The 19,236-nt window shown below is 37.1% G+C and overlaps 2 protein-coding genes across 5 annotated transcripts in view; one reads left to right on the top strand and one right to left on the bottom strand.

Annotated features, from left to right (window-relative positions):
- The window catches only part of osp (myosin phosphatase Rho interacting protein outspread), a 398,510-nt gene extending 382,406 nt beyond the window's left edge, over positions 1-16,104 (top strand). For 3 of the 4 annotated variants that reach the window (XM_069509693.1, XM_069509692.1, XM_034984797.2), the window contains 6 exons: positions 5,653-5,820; positions 6,585-6,737; positions 7,571-7,667; positions 9,759-9,828; positions 11,272-11,373; positions 11,783-16,104. In XM_069509693.1, the coding sequence (XP_069365794.1) occupies positions 5,653-5,820; positions 6,585-6,737; positions 7,571-7,667; positions 9,759-9,828; positions 11,272-11,373; positions 11,783-11,853 (661 nt within the window). In that variant the 3' untranslated portion in view covers positions 11,854-16,104. The remainder of the gene's footprint in view (positions 1-5,652; positions 5,821-6,584; positions 6,738-7,570; positions 7,668-9,758; positions 9,829-11,271; positions 11,374-11,782) is intronic. The other variant, XM_034984798.2, reaches the window with a different exon arrangement.
- Positions 16,099-19,127, bottom strand: IPIP (Inositol phosphatase interacting protein). The gene is made up of 4 exons (XM_034984923.2): positions 18,642-19,127; positions 18,124-18,309; positions 17,374-17,517; positions 16,099-17,042 (listed from the first exon to the last, which is right to left on the bottom strand). The coding sequence occupies exons 1-4, from the start codon at positions 18,844-18,846 to the stop codon at positions 16,882-16,884; spliced, it is 696 nt and encodes a 231-aa protein (XP_034840814.1). The 5' UTR covers positions 18,847-19,127; the 3' UTR covers positions 16,099-16,881.
- Between the last annotated feature and the right edge of the window lie 109 nt (positions 19,128-19,236).

The following is a 19,236-nucleotide window of genomic DNA, read 5'->3' as shown; positions in this document are numbered from 1 at the left end:
GTGGCTCTACTACATTACTTCTTAAATTACTAGGTAAACTACAACTATTGCCAAATACGAGTTCGTACGGTGTATACTTAGTCTGTGTATGGACAGTAGTATTGAATGAGAAACACCAGAACTGAAGCCACTGACTCCAAGTTTCTGGATGTCCGTCACATAATGTTCGCAAATATGCAGCGAGATGCTTATGAGTGTTTTCTAAGGAGCCTATCGACTCATGGTGATAAGCTGTAGAATTTATTTTTTCAATTTGAAGTAGCTTACATACCTCTTTCATCGTTTCTGACTGAAATTCGCCGCCTTTGTCACTCGCGACAATTTTGGGTAGCCCGTAACGTAACACGAAGTTATTAACAAAGGCTCTTGCCACACTTACTGTATCTTTACGCTGCAAAGGGTACGCCTCGACGTATTTACTTAGCTCGCATTGTAAACTTAAAATATAAACATTACCATCTATATCTTTATCTAAAGGACCTATGATATCTAAATATACTTTTTCGAAAGCTTTCGACGCTGTCGTCGTCACGACCATCGGCTCTACTATATTTCTAGAATACTTATTAGTTTGGCATTTGCCGCACTTACTTACGTATCTCCGTACATCGGATTCTAGCCCTGGCCAGAAGTACTTACCTTTGATGTTGCTGATCATGCGTTGTACACCCGCATGGCCACTCGTAGGTAGTAAGTGATAATCATGTAGTATGCATATCTTTTCTTCCTCATTATGGACTCGTTTTACTCCTTTTAATATATTTATCTGCGGTCCGGACCATTTTTCTCTACTTTTTATCTCATTTATTAACTGTTTTATGAACTCTACATTTTTTTCATCTCTAATTATACATAAATTTTTAATATTCAATTCACTACAAAATACGCTCAATAAATTCGCAAATTCGACTCGCGTAAAATGCGACATATAATTGAGGTTTATGTAGATAGACTGAGTTGACTCCTCATATGCTAAACATTCTCTTTCATATGATAATTTCCTCTTACTCAATTTACTTCCTAACATAAATTTCAATTCTACGTAATCACTCGGTTTCCTTAGTATCTCTGCGACTCTTGGTTGGCCAGACCTTGATTCGACAGGTATACAAGGATCCCTCATGTCTACCTTCCTATTCAACTCCTCTTTATCTAATCTAGCTTTCTGAGCTCTTGTCATTACTAAGCTAACTTTACTATTCAATGATTTTAATTCTTCCGAACTTATGGTCACCCTACTCAGAGCGTCTGCGACGTTATCACTGCCTTTTACATACTCAATTTTAAAGTCGTACTCCTCTAACTGCAATCTGAATTTTAAAAGTCTTGTTGACGGATCTTTCATGCCAAATAAATAAATTAGAGGTTTATGGTCGGTTTTAATGATAAATTGCTTACCGTATAGGTATGGTCTAAAATGTTTTATACTCCAAACTATCGCCAATAGCTCTTTTTGAATTATTGGATAGTTTAATTCCGCTTTATTTAGAGGTCTACTAGCGTAGGCTACGGGTTTTAAATCTTTATTACACAAAACTGAACCGATAGCTATGCCTGACGCGTCAGTTTGAAGAACGAAAGTGTTATTATCAGAAAATCTGGGTATTGCAAAATGGGGGGTGTAATTAATTTATTTTTCAATATTTCGAAACTATTTTGACATTCTTGTGACCATGAAAATATTGCATTTTTCCGGCATAATTTATTTAATGGTAAGGTGATTTCAGAAAAATGTGGAATGAATTTTCTATAATAATTGCAAAACGCTACTAATCGTCTAACCTCGTCTGAATTTGTAGGTATCGGGTAGTGTTGTAGCACTCTTACTTTTTCTGGATCGGGTAGAACACCCTCAGCTGACACCACGTGACCTAAATATAGTAACTGTGTTTTCATAAATTCGCACTTAAGTGGGTTAAGCTTAAGGTTCATTTTTCTGAGCCGTTCAAATATACTTATTAAATTTTTATTGTGAGTTTCCCTGTTTCTCCCAAATACTATTAGATCATCGCAGTAAATAAAACACTTTTCGAAGGTTAATCCTGACATTGCTATTGACATAACTCTAGAGAATGCATTAGGACTAATTTTTAAACCCATGGCTAGACGCTTCATTCTGTATTGCCCAGTACTCGTGGCAAAACTGGTAATATCCCTACTCTCGGGGTTTAAACTGACCTGATAAAATCCTTGATACAAATCCAAATTAGTGAAATAAATACACCCTGAAAGTGAATCTAAGATGTCCATTATATTTGGTAAAGGAAACTTATCGTCCTGAATTGACTCATTAACCTTCCTATAATCTATCACTAAACGCCATTTTTTTCCCGTTTTCTGACTTTTTAGGCACCAGTAATATTGGGCTATTCCATTCGCTATTAGATGGTTCTATTATGTCGTCATCGAGCATACGTTGTACTTGTTTATTAATTTCTTGCTTCGATGCCTGTGGCAAGCGATAAGGTTTTGTATACACGGGTTTGGTGTCGGGTTTCACCATAATCGACTGTTCTACAACGTTCGATACACCTAGCTTGTCACCTTCTAAGAAAAATATGTCTGAGTATTTAGAGCATATTATTTGAAGCGATTTTTTCTCGGTGGGGTCTAAATGGTCCAATTTCAATTCTGCTAATAATTTTTTTACACGGCTAACATGTTTTTGAGATTCGCTAAATGAACATAGGTTATAGTTTTCTAAATAGTCAATGTTTCCCGATTGAATAATACTCGATTTAAGTATTTTTATAGGCTTTTCATCCGTATTCATTATTTTTACTGGTATTTTACCTCTATTCGGCTTTACGATACAACCTGCCAGAAATACGTTTTCATGTAATTGTTTCGGATGTATAACACAATCTTTATATAAGCTTTTACTAACACTCAAATAATGAATTGACTCGCTACGTGATGGAATAGTTAAGTATTCGTCCGACTCTACGGTTTTGCTAGTAGACTTACATATTCTTAAGGTACATGTTTCATAATAATTAAATTGTAACGTAAGTCTGTTCGTAGGCAAGACTATGTTTGCATTATAAGTTCTGAGAAAGTCTAGCCCGATAATTCCATCCGCTCCGCATGGAACGTTATCGAATAGGTATAACTTGTGGCGAAATATGAAACCGTTTGCTGACTGTAGTGGAACATACGCTAAGCATGTCGACTGTATTTTTCCACCTATACCTTTTATAACTGTAGTACTTTGATACTTTTTTACTCGATTTTGAATAATCTGACTATTTATGATAGATAAAGATGCCCCTGTGTCCAATAAAAATTTGCATTTCCGATTACCGATAAACAAATATATGAAATCTAACCCTTCACATACTAAAGCATAATTAGGCTCGAAAAAACTCTGCTAAATTTATATCTTGCTCCTCCTTTTGCTCAGACGCTGTGACGTAAGCATTTCCCTGACGGTGATTATTATTTGAGTTGCCTCTATAAAACCTGGTGTTATTTCTTGGGTATCTGGACTGGTTGTAGTACCTCGTAGGTGTGGTCCTAGCACGATAATTATAGTTATAATAACCTCTCCTTACCTGTGGTGTGGGCTGATATGCGCCTCGGTGAGGGCCACTCGTACGGTGGAAGTTTCGACGTCCCCGACTGTACCTGGGGTAACGAAATGACTGATTCCGGCCTTGCGAATATGAGTAGACCCCGTTGTTGGACGATGTCCCGGCGGTGGCCAGCTCCTCATCCTCCGCTGCGCGTACTGCGTCTTTCAACTCGCTGTAATTCCTGGCTGATATTATGGTGCTCAGCCTTCGGTTACGAAGGCCATCCGCAAACCTCTTTATTGCTAGTTTCTCGTTTATAGGTCTCAATATATCACGTGCCTTCTGATTTTCTTCGGCTTGTGATATGGTGAGGCCTATAAAGAGCTCCTCCAGCTTTTCACCATAAGCGCTAATAGACATATTGTTCTGTGTTAATTGTTTATTTGGGACAGCAATGAATTGGCAGACTTTTTTGTAAGCAAATATTTTTTCATGTCTGATAGCAAATTGTCAATAGTGGAATATTCGGAATTAAGTTTTAATTTCGCGGTTTTTGATAGTCTAGTTTTTAATATAAAAGAAATTAGCAATCCCTTGCTGTCCTGACCTTTTAGATAACTGCTATACATTTCGATGCTGTCTATTATCTGTTCTATATTCTCTTGTTTACCATCCATTACCGGGATTAAAGTACTCGCCGTTTTTAGGTCGAAGTTATCCATTTTTTCGAATGATGACTGTTCTATATTCTCTTGCTTACCAGTCATTTTTTCGACTGATGACTTATCATAGCTTAATATTTTAAGAAAAGTTTCCTCAATGTTTTCACACAGTTTTTGTATGACTAATGATGAATATTCTAAATCCTTTTCATTTAATTGCGTGATAAATGTTTTATAATTTTCGTATATTTCTAACGCTTTTCTTACCTTGCTTAATCCTATTTCCTCTAGCCTCCTATCTGGTCCTAATTTCCTAATGCTTACTCTTAAGTACTCTAATTCACTATTTATATTACTTAAATGTTTTTCCATTAAGTCTATACACTGTCCATTTTCTCAATAGTTTTTACAATAAATCTATACTGTTCATTTTCTCACCGCACTTCCCGCACTTTACGCACTTTCCGCACTTTACGCGCACATCACTTTAATTGTCACACATTATACTCGACTCTCCTCTCGATCTCCTCTCGTAGACATCCGCTCCTGCAGCCTCCTTATAAAGTCCGCTCTCACTCCTTCATTAATCCAGTTCCTGTGGCATTGTCTGTATTTAGCAACTCCTATAAAAATAGCTGCTGCGCTGCATATCGCCAATATTGCTGCCATCATTATATTGTTTGTGTACATGGGGTGGTCCATGTTGGAGTCTCCATTTTGTGATATCACCTCTTTGTTCTCGCATACACACTTGGAGCACTTTGGTCCCATTTTTGTAATTATTTTAATGTTATTCCCGACACGTGTTGCTATCGCGGTGCGAGCGGCCGCTACTCCCCGTGCAAAAGTCCGCTCGCTGTCACGGTCGCCATGTGATGTTGTCGTTGGAGGTTCCGTAGAGTGGATAGATGTGTAAATCAAACACGTGTGAGCTGTTCTATGTCCCGTTTATTACTGCTACTCAATACTAATACATAACCCCACTACAGCTGGCCCTTCACGGTTCCCATCTAGTCACCTCGACGTCCTATTACATTAAGTTCGAGACAAAAACGCCCATCATCCTTTTTATTTTAAAAAGTTATGTCAGATGTACAATTATTGCAACCGATAGGCATTCTAAACCAGTGGTAGATGCATTTGACGATTCAAAAGTACTTGTTAAAATTTAATTAAATAAAAAATATTTATTATTATACATTTATTTATTTATTTATTTATAGACGGACATAGCTCTATTGCAGGGACTTCTATATGCCACAGTCTTGCGCCTTGTTCCCTGTGACTTACACGATCCAGGATTCCAACGGTGCGAAGTCACCATTTAAGCACCTTGAGACCTTAACGTCTATCGGTTTTTCGAACTATGTGCCCTGCCCGTTGCCACTTCAGCTTCGCAACCCGTTGGGCTATTTCGGTTACCCTGGTTGCCCCTACGGATAAGTTGTAGTACGATTTTCTTATTAATTTTTCAGGTTGGAAAAGGAGCAAGCATTAGCAGAGGAGACGCGCGCGACGCTCGCGGCGCTGGACGCGATGCGGAAGGCTCACGAGAACGAAGTCCGGAGGGAAGTGGACAAGTTCAAATCCGAGTTCCTGAATCGAGGCGCGCCCGAGATAGGGCAGCTCAGCTCGAGGCACCAGTGAGTGTTATTCATTTAATAGATGACCTTCACCAAAATCTTTACTCCATCACATTCTTCGTATAAGTCCCGCAAATTGCTACTGTGCTGGAACCATGTCTCATTAACATCGTACAGACGTCATTTTGACGTATATTTAAGTAAAAATATACCATCAGCTCGAAACTTCAGTCTTGTGCTGACGTCACTAAAATGGCGGCCACGCGCATTAGCAATTTGCTTATAAGCCGTAAATTGCGTACAAAATGAGATTTCACTCGCTATTTTAACTATATCAAGTGTCAATTACTGTCCTGTCAAAAGTACGATTCACCTTTAAAATAAGGACTAAAATCGTACTTTTGAAATGACAGTTGACACACAGTTAAAATGGCGAGTGAGATCTGATTTTGTACGGACTATACAATGTTTTTTGTCTTTTGAACCCGATTTGGCAAACGTCACGTCGATGTCCGTAACGATAGGTGCTAATCGTAAGCCGTACATCTTTTTGGTCCTTCGAGTCGGATTTCGCAGACGTTACCATTTTTAAACCCTCGTATAAACATTCTTGATTTGCAAGATATGCAGAATAATATTAATTGATCGTAATTTTCAAAAGTGTGTACCCACCCTTCTTTATCGCACATATTTTGGTCCTTCGAACCGGATTTAACATCGCATCAAACTTGTTCATTTACCTACGTACTTTGGATGCTTAGTCAGACGATTTTTGTTCTGCACAGCTGTTCTATTTACTAATTCAGACTTTTCTGTATTTCCAGACAAGAGATGGAAGAGATCAAGCGCGAGATCCTGTCGCTATCGGAGAAGTATTCAGTCAAGTGCGTGGAGTCAGCCGCGCTAGAGGAGCGGCTCGCGGCCGCCAGCGCGCAGCTCGCGCATGCGCACAACCACATCATGCAGCTAGACGCGAGGTGAGATTGTCTTCCACCAGCAATAGCTTAGCTTTCGCGCTCCCTCTGGAAACATTTCTCCTCTTCATCATCCGTGTTCTAAATAAGACAATTCTTATTAGCGCATTGGGTTGGTACAGATGTTGGTCCGTTTTTAAAACATTATCAACAAAATAATGATTTTCTTTGGACATAATATAACGGGGCCGATTCTCTTGTACAAAATCTCTAAACCTAAACTAAATCAACAGGTCTAAATCTAGTGCTATCCTTTTCTGCAAGCAACATTATGAAAGGGATAGCAATAGATTTAGACGTATCATTTTAGTTAGTTTAGTTTAGAGACAGTATGTACAACGGAATTAGCTACATTTTCCCTTTAACATTGCTGCATTGCTCTTTACCGTCTATCACAACTATACCTTTGTTTGTTTCTTGTGAACATTATAGATATCATAATTATTATCGTAGGTACCTACTACCTATGTCCCGCAATGATTTTGTAAAAAAAAAACATTGCCCTTGGACGAGCATTCGAATCTTGTGAAGTTACACAGATTTTACCCTTTTTAAAAGCTAAGTAAAATAGAAAGAAAAATTGTATAAGTACACTAACTAGCTTATGCTCGCGACTTCGTCCGCGTGGACTACGCAAATTACAAACCCCTATTTCACCCCCTTAGGAGTTGAATTTTCAAAAATCCTTTCTTAGCGGATGCTTACGTCATAATAACTATCTGCATGCCAAATTTCAGCCCGATCCGTCCAGTGGTTTGCGCTGTGCGTTGATAGATCAGTCAGTCAGTCAGTCACCTTTTCCTTTTATATATTCAGATGAAAAATTTACATTACAGAAATAAACAACTCCGAGCACACATAATGTCCGAAGCCACCGAAATGAAGAACTCTGAAGCATCCTCGCTCGCGCAGTTCATCGACGAATCCCCACCGGTACGTATACAATAAACTATTTCTTTCTTAATCGCTTAGGGTCTCCGCCCACTACATGTCTACAGCTGTAGGAGTTCTTGCATTTCACGAGGGCGAGTGGCTCATGCTTGTGTTTAAGTCGTATCGCTATAAGTAAAGTAAATGTGTGCAGCGCTTGCTCACGACTGATTGGTCCGACATACACGCCCACTTACGCAATATCCATGTAGGTATCCGACCTAACCACAAGTAAAGTTCACTCGCCTTCGTGAATTGCAAGAACTGTACCATGACCGTAAATGTACTTACTATCAAAAGCCCATAGGGAGAGCTCACTAATACTAGCACTACACATTATAAAACAAAGTCCCTCTGCCGAGTTTGTCTGTATATCTATCTGCTACGGTTAACTTTTAAACGGTAACCAGAAATGTAATGGAAACGAATTATGCAACTCGTACGAAGCTGCGGTAGATCACTGTAGTTAGCCATAAAGAGTGTATAAGGAATGGCTGGATTGAATTATAGTCTGTTCCCTATCTAAGTTTTTCGAGTATATATTTACAAGGTTTTTAGCCATACTTACAATATCGCTAGATTTCAAAGTATTATCTTATTGTCGAGTTATTAAATGTTGCAAATACTGTAAAATTTATGTAGGCAATCAGAGAATTATTTAGCGGAGCAGGAATATGTTTTTAATATAAGAATTCAAGAATATTACAACAGATAACAGAATATATATTTGGACTGTGGTACGCTTACGATCATGGTATGATTCTCGTAGTGGGTGTAAAGCTTTACACAGCCTAGGCTTAGTATCTAGTGCTTATCTATGCGCTAAGTATTCGCACAATGCTTGCATGACGTCATGCGCACGTAACAACATTATTCATCGTAATTTGTAAATACATACCTATAAGATCTCGAATACGAAAACGCTTCTTAAGATTGAAGGATTAAGATTTATGACGTTTTATTTATGTTGTTAGAATTAGAACTAAAATAAGTTTAGGTACTTACTTTAAATTTTAAGAAACGTTTTATCATTCAGGATTCTAAGATTCTCTTCGCAAAGTATTTTGTCTAATATGCGCACATATCTTTCGCCCACAATTTTTTTAGTTGCAAAATTAATTTTCGTATAATTTTTTTTAATATATTATATTGAAGCACATCTTTTTTTGTAAATACTTATTTTTAATTTTCTTTTGCTACGTTAGGATACATACTTGATCGCACAAATTGAGACGCGCTACGCTTTTAATTCATAAATTGGCTGAAAAATTAATAACTTTTGCTTGTAAATTGAAAAATAATGCCAAATATTTATTTGTATGATATATTTCGCATTTTAAAATTCATTTTGCTCAGCTATATATTGGGTTTAACAATTTTCTTGAACAAATGATTTATATTTGAAATTGAAAAATAATAACTAAATTCCGATCAGTGGTGTTTAATTTTTTTATCAATTCGCGCGATCATGTGCTCGTTGTAATTCCCTTATTCAGAGACTTCTTAGTTGCTTTAATACATTATTTTTAACTTTAATGAGAATTTATGATAGTTAAGCCCGCATTTTATTTTCAAAGATAGTCTAATAACGAAAAATGTTGTCATTGAAAATGCAACTGAAAATCTATAGATTACCTATCTTTTGCCAGGATAGGTTTCTTGTATAGTATCAAAAACGTTTGAAGAACACCTATTAAAAGAGTAAAATTAGGTACATAGAAAAATTATGTAGTAAGCATACATGAAATCGCTGTACCATGCCACACGATGCGTTACGACGTCGTGCGGCGCCGCACCGCACACACGGCGTACTTGGGACCAGAGAGACGTGGCGGTGAGGGGTGGTGCGGTAAAACGCCATACTTTTAGCCGGAGCGGCAACGTCAAACCCTTTTTGCACCCAACACTCAAATCCACAGCGGTGCAGCGCCGCAACGCACCGGAAACGCATCGTGCAGCCTCAGTCTTAGGTAGAAAATATAAGGCTGGCCTAACGAATTCCGAGTCGATTTAAAAATCGTTTGTAAAGTCTCTGAATACGGGTGTTAGTGTTGCGATGAGTGACGCATTGGTACATGTGGCGGGCACTAACAGCATGGGGCGGAGGCGCCGCTGTGGACCCACCTGCGACGTCTGGCCGCCGCCTGGCAGGGCTCCGACACAGGTAACCACCACACTATACATAGGTCTATACAGGCCTCATAGACAGGTACATCAGGATACAAAATATCGCACTAAAGTAACTCAAAAATGTAATATAGTTATTACATATATACACTACCTACATATTATTCTGACACCATAGATATTAGGACTTTATGATTTTTGGGTTAGAATTTTCTAGAAAGTCACATTCTCTTAAACTTTCAGTTAGAATCTTAGAAATAGGTGACGTGACGGGAGTTATAAAATGATGTCAGACAACATGGTTATTGGCACATCAATCCAAAAACCCAAATCATGTTGTTTACAAGTAGATATCTATGTAGGCAATTCTGACAAATAATACAAGTCACTAAGGATATTAACAAGGCATAAGGTACCTATTACATTTTCCTTCCTTCCTTATTCTTATTTTTTTATAAGAAAACTAGCTTATGCTCGCGACTTTGTTCGCATGGACTTCACAAATTTCAAACCCCTATTTCATCCCCTTAGGGGTTGAATTTTCAAAAATCCTTTCTTAGCGGATGCCTACATCATAATAGCTATCTGCATGCCAAATTTCAGCCCAATCCGTCCAGTAGTTTGAGCTGTGCGGTGATAGATCAGTCAGTCAGTCAGTCAGTCAGTCAGTCAGTCACCTTTTCCTTTTATATATTTAGATATTTAGATACTCGTGAATCACAAATTAAAATTAGCGTAGATTCATTAAGCGTAATTCAAGGCATGATATAGGATTGAAAAACTTTTTTAATGAGTGATTTTTGTGAGTGTATGTGTGTTTTCAATTTTGATAAATGATAAGTTAGGTTTGCATGTTAATTATGTTATTCATGGATTTAAATAGATGAACATTCCATTGCCTATTATTTATTGTTAAAATTATTGCTTGGTTGTCAAATTAACAAAAAACACCCATGTGGAATATTTGGCGTGACCTGGGTTATGTACGTTTTTTGGGACAATAGGTACAATCTAGCCATCGCACCGGTTAAAAGGACATTATTATTCTACATTAATATAGCGTATCGAGTATTCATATACCTACGCACCTGCTTTACATATACTGAAAATAAATTGACTCAAAACTGGTGGTTGTTTAACTTTAGATGCTTACGGAACTTTTGACGGTTCCCGAAAAAATATCTCAGAGTTTCGCAAACTCAGGGTGTTAAGTCTTGCTGATAGCTACTGAAACATAAAGCTTTATATACTTCGAAATACAGTTTAAAGGACGCGCGGTGCATCTGAGTGTGAAGCTTAGTTCGAGTTGCTATCAAAAAAGACGCCCTGCCTTTACTCCACTCTGCGAAGGTGGTGCGTTTCACTTATGTGTTAAATGAAATTAATCTTTTGTAATTTACTGTTTTCATTCTTGCTAACTTAGAAAGAAGTAGTTGTTGTTTTTATTACTTTTCTCTTAATAGATAATTTGCATGTTTAGGGGAAGTCCCCGCGCTCGAGCGGACTGGAGCGCTCGCGCGCGCCCCAGTCGCCCTTCGCGAGCCCGGAGACCACGCGAAGCTTGCAGATGTCTCCCGTACAGGTACACTACGCTTATGTAAATTGTAAGAACTCACTACCCATACTATAAGTGAGTAAGTGTGTCTGTTTGTTGGTTTGTCCTAACGGAGCAGCGGATCGACTTGTTTTTTTGCATGAGCATATTTAAAAACCGGGAGAGTGACATAGGCTACTTTTTTACGCGCGACGAAGCCGTGGGAATCAGCTAGTTGAAAATATTTTGGTTCGCTTGAATATCTATTGTGTGAAAATACGTAGGTATAAGTGAAAAATTTATGAATCGAAAAGAGCGGTGTTAATCATTCGATCTCACTTACACCTGACCTGTCTGTCTATAGTGTGAGTGAGATGGTATCATCATTGGCGCCGCTTCGTTTGGATTCGTTTCTTTATTGGCTTTCACTTCAATAAAAGTGAAACTTTGTCCACAGAACTAAAATCAAGTCGCACCGGGCCCCTTGCGGGCGTGGTCGCAGAACGCAAGAAACGGTTCGAGACATAGCAGCCAACACACGGACGAACATACCTATCTACTCCACGTCGAGTTCCACCTCTAAACCATACGAAGAAACCTGAAACTTGTCGCAGATATATAGGAGAATGTTTATCGCACGTTTTACATGCAACGATACGATATTTTATATTTTTCAGGACAGAGTGCTCAATGCTCATACTGATTGCGTTTTTATCTGTCAGATCATCAAAGTATACGACTGTATGCCAGGAGCGTTGGAAAAAAAACAGTTTAAAAAAGAAAACACTTTTATTTAAAACAAGATTAAAATTGTTTAAACTGTTTTTTGTTTAAATATTTGAAACACTTATGTAAAAACACATGAAATGTTTAAATCAACGCCAACCCTGCTGTGTGTCGCACGACTATTAGGTAGGTACTTACTTAGTTTGCGAACTCGCATATTTCTTTTAAGCGTTTTCGTAAATATTTGAAAAGCTTATATGGAAACGCATTGAAATTGCGGCAAGCCTATTTATTTAAGATATAGGTGGAACCGTATTTAATATATTGACATTTACACAGCGTTCGCACTTAACGGTTTTCAGTGGCGTATGGAAACTAATGAGTGTGTTTACACTCACCCTTAACTCTTTATTATTAAAAAGTTTTGATTAAACCGTATAGTGTAAACGCAGTGTTAAAGCGTTTCCACACTATCCGATCCGACATATCGAAACGGATAATGTGAAGGCGCCCTTACGCAACGAGTCACAAGAACGCCTCCCACCCACGCTAGCACCTGGCCACTTTGCTTGATGTCATTATACCCATATATTATAAACTTAAATGTAATCTTATAATGAAATCGTAGGTAAATAATAAAATTAGAACATTTTCATTAAAAAAATATTAAGTAATAAAGTATCACCTATATGGCGATAAAATAACGATTTAGTTGTAAAACTCATATTTCACTAGGTTTTGGATACAGATTTTTCGTTATATAACTCGTGCACTAAAGAAACTTATCGAAAATAGCGGCGTTATACTTCCCACTTACACTCTATGCCTCTCACTTACACTCTATGCCTGTGTATTGTGTGTGAATGAGACGGCATGGCTAGCGTCGCTTCATTTCAATTAGTTTTTTTTAGCCGAGTTATACTGTTATTAATAAATTGAGAGCATGTTTAAGTCTAAATATTTATATTTAAGTTATTAAACTAAGACCAATGAGACTTGCTCTTCGAGAAGTGGCCAGAACGTTTAACTCCCACCCACCACATAAAATTGTATATAACTTTGTTTGAATTGTTTTTTTTTACTTAATTTTAATTAACTATAATGGAGTGTATATTACTTTCGAAACCCTTTCTTCTCCCTATTACTTTTTTGAAGTTATGCTACTAAATACGTACATTTTTAAATGTCCAAGTTAATTTTTAAACTTAAAAAAATAACCTGTGAATCGTAGTAAGTAGATTTGTGTATGGTAGCATAATTTTATAAAATATCCTGAAAATGTCAATAGGTTTTCTTTTTCATAAACTTAGGGCACACCACACACAAGCAACTTTTGTCGCCGCTACAGATTTTCACACGACATATTATGTAAAATTATCTAAGAAGTCTTACGGCTGTCGCAACGCGACGTGCGCGTAGAAAATGAGATACAAGTCGCTTGTGTGTTTGCGCCCTTAGTGCCCTAATTTAGCCGTAGATTTGGGTTAGTGATGTGTCAATTGTGTAAAATTGTAACATTGTGTAAATACTCAGGGCCCGCTCTATAGTTGTTCGCTGTCCAATTTATCTTATAAGGAGTTTGTTACCAAATATTTCTTATTTATGAGTTTTTTTGACATTTCGCGTTTCCCGCGTGATTTATTTGGGAGACACGGCTGTGTGGATTCGGAGTAGGTTCTTATTGATGTTGGATTGACTTTATAACTAGTTTATTTTAAACTGTGTTGTATATGCCTCTAGGCCCGTAGATCGAGAAGGTTACCTTCTGCATTGATACTTAAAGAGTAGGGAGTTGCAAAACGATTCCGTATCAGAAAAACAATATTATTTGTCTTTACAAGAATGGAAGACATGTGTTTAGACGTATATTATATTGTAAGAGGTAACACCCAAGAACTTGAAATGTTAATATTTAAGTAAAAATATAGAGAAAGTTTCAGTGCATAGCTGTGTCTCCCTTTAGTTTTTAATATCCCCTTGTTTATTATTTTTTGTAGATTTATAAACATAGATTTATATACTTACATTTATGTATTCGGATATGGGAGATATTATGTATTTGAGTTTAAAAGATTTCGAAGACATGTATTCCAGCAATCTATTACGAAATATTTGTTATTTTGCTGAAATTATTTTGTAGTAGGCATGTACTTTGAGAGGCATATTATATTTCGTTTTATATTTAACACATTATGTTAGAGAGTTTAGTTTTGGCATCACCTTGTGTTTCATTGTAGTGGCTTGCCAGACTCGGCTACCTATTTTTTTTAAATTACAGGATGTCCAAATCGAAAATAATGTTTTAATTGTAAATAAAAAAAAATTAAATGCCGTATGATTAAAAACCGTATGGTTAAAGTTAACGAACTTTTTGTATTTTCTTAGTTTTCATTTCGAAAGTAAGGGACAAAAAATAATTTATCAATAGGTACCTTGTATATATGGGTAATACCTACCTTGTTGATATGGAACACCTTGTATTACTTTACAAGAGGGATTCAATATCAGTTGGCACCCGAGTGTGGTGGGTCACTTATCACTGCGTGTGTGTGTTACCATATTTTCCGTACTGGGCATTTGTGTTGTCTTCCACTCGCCATTTCACCTTGTTGTGTATACTATAGTATCAACCCGCGATTACGACTGTCGAGCGACATGGCATATTGATTCTAATGACTTTCTCTAAACTTTTGGACTATTTGCATCTTTTTCTTTTCAATATTGTTAAAAAAGAACAGAAAACAAATATAACAGCGTTATAATTATAACCTTACTTAAAAATAATGCTCATGACTGGCAGCTAAAATTACGAGGTTTGACCGTTCTAAAATAGATTTATCTGTTCTTTTTAGGGTTCTGTACCCAAAGAGTCTCATCGGGATCCTATTACTAAGTCTGCGCTCTCCTTCTGTCTGTCTCTCTGTCAGTGGGTTGTATCTCGTGCACCGTAAATGCTGTTATAGCAAGAAATAATAAAAAATCAAAATGGCCGCCACGTAAATTAAAATAAAAAGTACATAATCTTGTACGATGTTATAAGAGTCCGATTCGCACTTGACTGTTTTTTTTTCTTATTACGTTATTGGTAAGAAAACGATGCGCTCTATCTATTTCTCTTTGGCACCCGAATCAGTATCAATATGCCATATAACGATCGCACAATACAGCCAGCGCCGAAAGAAATGCATTTTCCAAACTGAAAATTCACGTTCAGGTCATCTACATTTATTTAACATTTTCGAATTGAGAAATCTGAAAAAAAATGTACTGTATAATATTGTGCGATCACCATTAATGTACCACCAATAATATCCCTAGTATAAGATTTTACAGTATATTTATAGCCACTACCGCTAGCCAAAGTATTGTGAAATGAAATGCAAAATGACATTGGTACCTAAATAACCTAACTTAGAAAGCGTTGAATTTTTGAGATAATGCAAACTTGTACTAGGTGGTATTAAGCTTGGCATGACTACCACTATAAGGTTTTGTTGATTGAATCAAAAAAAAAATCTTTTAACTTTTTCTGTTAACTTACATTACTCATATATTGTCTACCTAGGTTGTGGTCATGCTAGGGCGGCGTTGCTCAAAAGTCTAGTATATCAAAATTGTACGCATATAATATACTTACTTACCTACTGATCGACGTATATACGCGACTGACTGTTATTGGTGTAATGGAAATGGAAAATATAAAAAAAAATTAAAAGAGTTGTTAAAATTGAAATACTGAAGTAGTGGCGGAAACTGGGCTGAAAAAAGAATTTACAGCGAATCATAATAATTACGATAATCAGTGTATTTCATAGAGGCAAACCATTCAATAGGTATTAATTATACCAATTTAAAATCACAATTGCAAGCAGAGTTGCATTTTTTGAGAAGTTTGGTTATTATTAAAATTTTATTTTTATTACCATTACACAAATACCTCTTTATATTATAATCTACCTATGTTATTGTATCTCCCCCTCTATTGTAGTAGTTGACGTTGTAAAGTGTTGGTTTATATAACAAAGATTTTTAAAATAAACTACTTAATACAAATTCTATTCGTTTTATTTTTAATCTTTACACAAGTTACATAATAAGTATTAGGCTATAACAACAATAATAGTAAAATCACTTTTATTTATGATACATCGCTTCTTACCTTATAATGTAAGTATATACAAGAATTTATAAATATCTCAGTCTAAGATTTGAAATTGCACTCTTAAGCTTATTTCACACTATTATTAATATTTATTTCATATTTCAGGATATAAATTATAATAATACAATTTTACCAATTCCATTGTTCCATTTTTCCAATGTTGGGAACGCCGATATTCACCAGACTATACTATAATTTATATCCCGTAGCGTGAAATAGGCTTTAGGTTGAGATATATAGAGCACACTTTGACTTTGCTCAGACTTATGACACTGTTAAAACGGGACTGCTTCCATAGATCTGTCTCATTTTAACTGAAACTAAAGTCTGAACAAAGTTAAAGTATGCTCTATATATGCCTTAGTAGTCGTATGCAGAAGAATCTAGGAGCCCACCGCAATATTATTCCAAGAAAACTCCTACCATTTTGATTAATAAATAGGCATTATAGTACGCGGCCGAAAGTAATATACATCAGCCTTTAGAATGACATTTCGGCTTTGTAGAGTGTTGTCTCTGTCACTCATACCTATATGACGTTTTGTCAGTCTCGACGACAGGGACGGCGCTCTACAAATCTGCTATCACCTTCTAAAGGTTGATGTACATTACTTTCGGCCGCGTAATGTACTACCCTCAGAAATGAGGAATGCCATGCAGAGAGGACTTCACAGCTGTATAAGAGGTTTCTCTCGTGTCTCCTCCCGTAGCTTGAGTCGTGCGCGCCACTCGCTGCGGTCCGCGAGGATCTTGCGTCCGAAGGTTTTGTGAATTTCTCTGAACGGGACCTTCTTACGTGGTGCCTCAGCTGCTTTTACTGTTTCTTTATCTAGAAAACAATAAACAATATTGTATAAATCCCGCAAATTGCTAATGCGCGTGGCCACCATTTTAGTGACGTCTAATATAAGTACCTACTAGTCCTAGAATTTATCAGGTTTTTTTTGTTTATTATACATCAAAAATTTCGCGCTTTTTTGGCGTTGAATGCGAAAGACCGAGAGTAGGCAGTGTTGCTGCCACCAACATGCTTGCCCAACAGTAGATGTATGCTGTTGATATTTTAGGAGCAGCACCAGCACTAAACCAGTTAGTGTACACTAACTTACGGTACGGTGCTGGTGCAGCTCCAGCTTGATATTATGTATTGGAAGCCTTACGGTGTCGACTGCCCGGCACAGCTTTGCCTTCGCCCTCGGGCTGCTTGTTGAAGGGGTTGTGTCGCTGTCCGCGCGGAGGGACGCGCGGCTCTTCGTCCGAGCTCGTCGCGGCCACTATACCCGCCGCCTCTGCAGCCTCCTCCGCTGGAATATTGTGTATATTAAATAATTGAAGTTATTTATTTATTCTTTATAAAGCGAATGAAATGGTAACACCTGTCAGTTAAAATGTTATGGTATTTTATTGTTCTTCCATAACTCTACAGAATTACAGAGTTAGATTTTAAAAGTAACCAGCCTATAATTTAAAAACCGGCCAAGTGCAAGTCAGGCTTGCATACCAAGGGTTCCGTACTTTTTCGACATTTTGCATGATAAATCAAAAACTATGTATTTATGTATATAAAAATAAATAAAAATCTGTTTTAGAGTGCACAGGTTTCCCTTTCATATGATACCCCACTTGATATAGTTATCTTACTTGGAAAATTGAAAATACTAATTTTTAGTTCATGACCACAATTTAATTTCTTTTTGTGTGATGTAACCCAAGATTCATGGTTTACAGATTTTTCCTCTTATGTCTGCTATGAGACCTACCTACCTACCAAATTTGATGATTCTACGTCTAGTCAACGGGAAGTACCCTGCAGGTTTCTTGACAGGCAACAAAGTGATCCTATAAGGGTTCCATTTTTCCTTTAGAGGTACGGAACGCTAAAAATACCAAATTAAATAAAAGTTTCATGCCTTCAGCCTCCTCCAACTGTCTCTGCAGCTCGGCCACCATAAGCTTCATGTAGTCATAGCTGGCACAGGCTAATGCCTTCATCCACGCCTCCATGGACGCCTGTGAGTTGGTGCACAGGTAGTATGTGCGCCCACCCTCACAGTGGAACACTATCTTGAAACTGTACGACTCTTCTTCAGTTAGCTCTGAAACATACATAAAACAATTAAAAATAACTATTTTACATAGGTTTACTATTAGGAGTAATTTTATGCGAATAAATATGCTATACATTACTTTCGGCCGCGTACTATACTTGCTTTTAACAGTCTAAGAAATCATTGTGAGGAATCTGACATGTTGGATAGAAGCAGACTGTTACTATATAAAAATCCATGACCATACAAGGAACCTTAGTTTTGGACCAAAGGAAACTTACTTCACATAAAACTAAAAACTGAAGTCTTTGTTCGAAAACGCTCTGCCAACAGCTTAAAAGGACTTCAATATAGGTCCTGGTAAGAAAATTATATCTCACCAATAGTACATCCCTCCAGTATAATAACACCAACTGGTTCCTTGTCTCCTTTCTTATCAAAATAGAAGAGCAGGTTTCCCTTCAAAGTGAACCATCGCCTCTGGTAGCTCTTGCCCACTTCCCCCCTCATGTCCAACCAGCCCTCGCGGTCTACAGGGGTCGCTGATGACGCGAACGCACACAGGTTCTTCTCATTTATCTTCATTGTTTGCTTGTAAATCTCAGTGTATAAGAATCAAACGTATTTTAAAGATGATGTTGCGTGTCCGTTCCAGCCTATTTCACAGCAAATTCTCAGTCTTTGCGGGAATAGTCAATAGTGTCGATTGCACAGGACTTTTTATCTTTGAATTCGGATTTCGGATCTATAATTCTATAGCCCAATAGATTTCATTATAATCTAGATTATAATGTTAAAAATAAGAATAAAGTTTCATCGTGTTTCACAAACAAATCAAAATCAAAACCTCATTCATTGACTGACTTTGGCATTTTGTGTCAACCTCAGACTGTCAACAGTCCAAACCATAGTCAAAAAAACATGGTCCAAAGTAGTACTTAGAAATTCTTTGGGTCCAAACCACAGGTCCAAATC

Source organism: Maniola hyperantus, chromosome 3, assembly GCF_902806685.2.
Source record: "Maniola hyperantus chromosome 3, iAphHyp1.2, whole genome shotgun sequence".
In the NCBI taxonomy this organism is placed as follows: Eukaryota; Metazoa; Arthropoda; class Insecta; order Lepidoptera; family Nymphalidae; genus Maniola; species Maniola hyperantus.
This window is presented reverse-complemented; position numbering and strand designations above follow the sequence as displayed.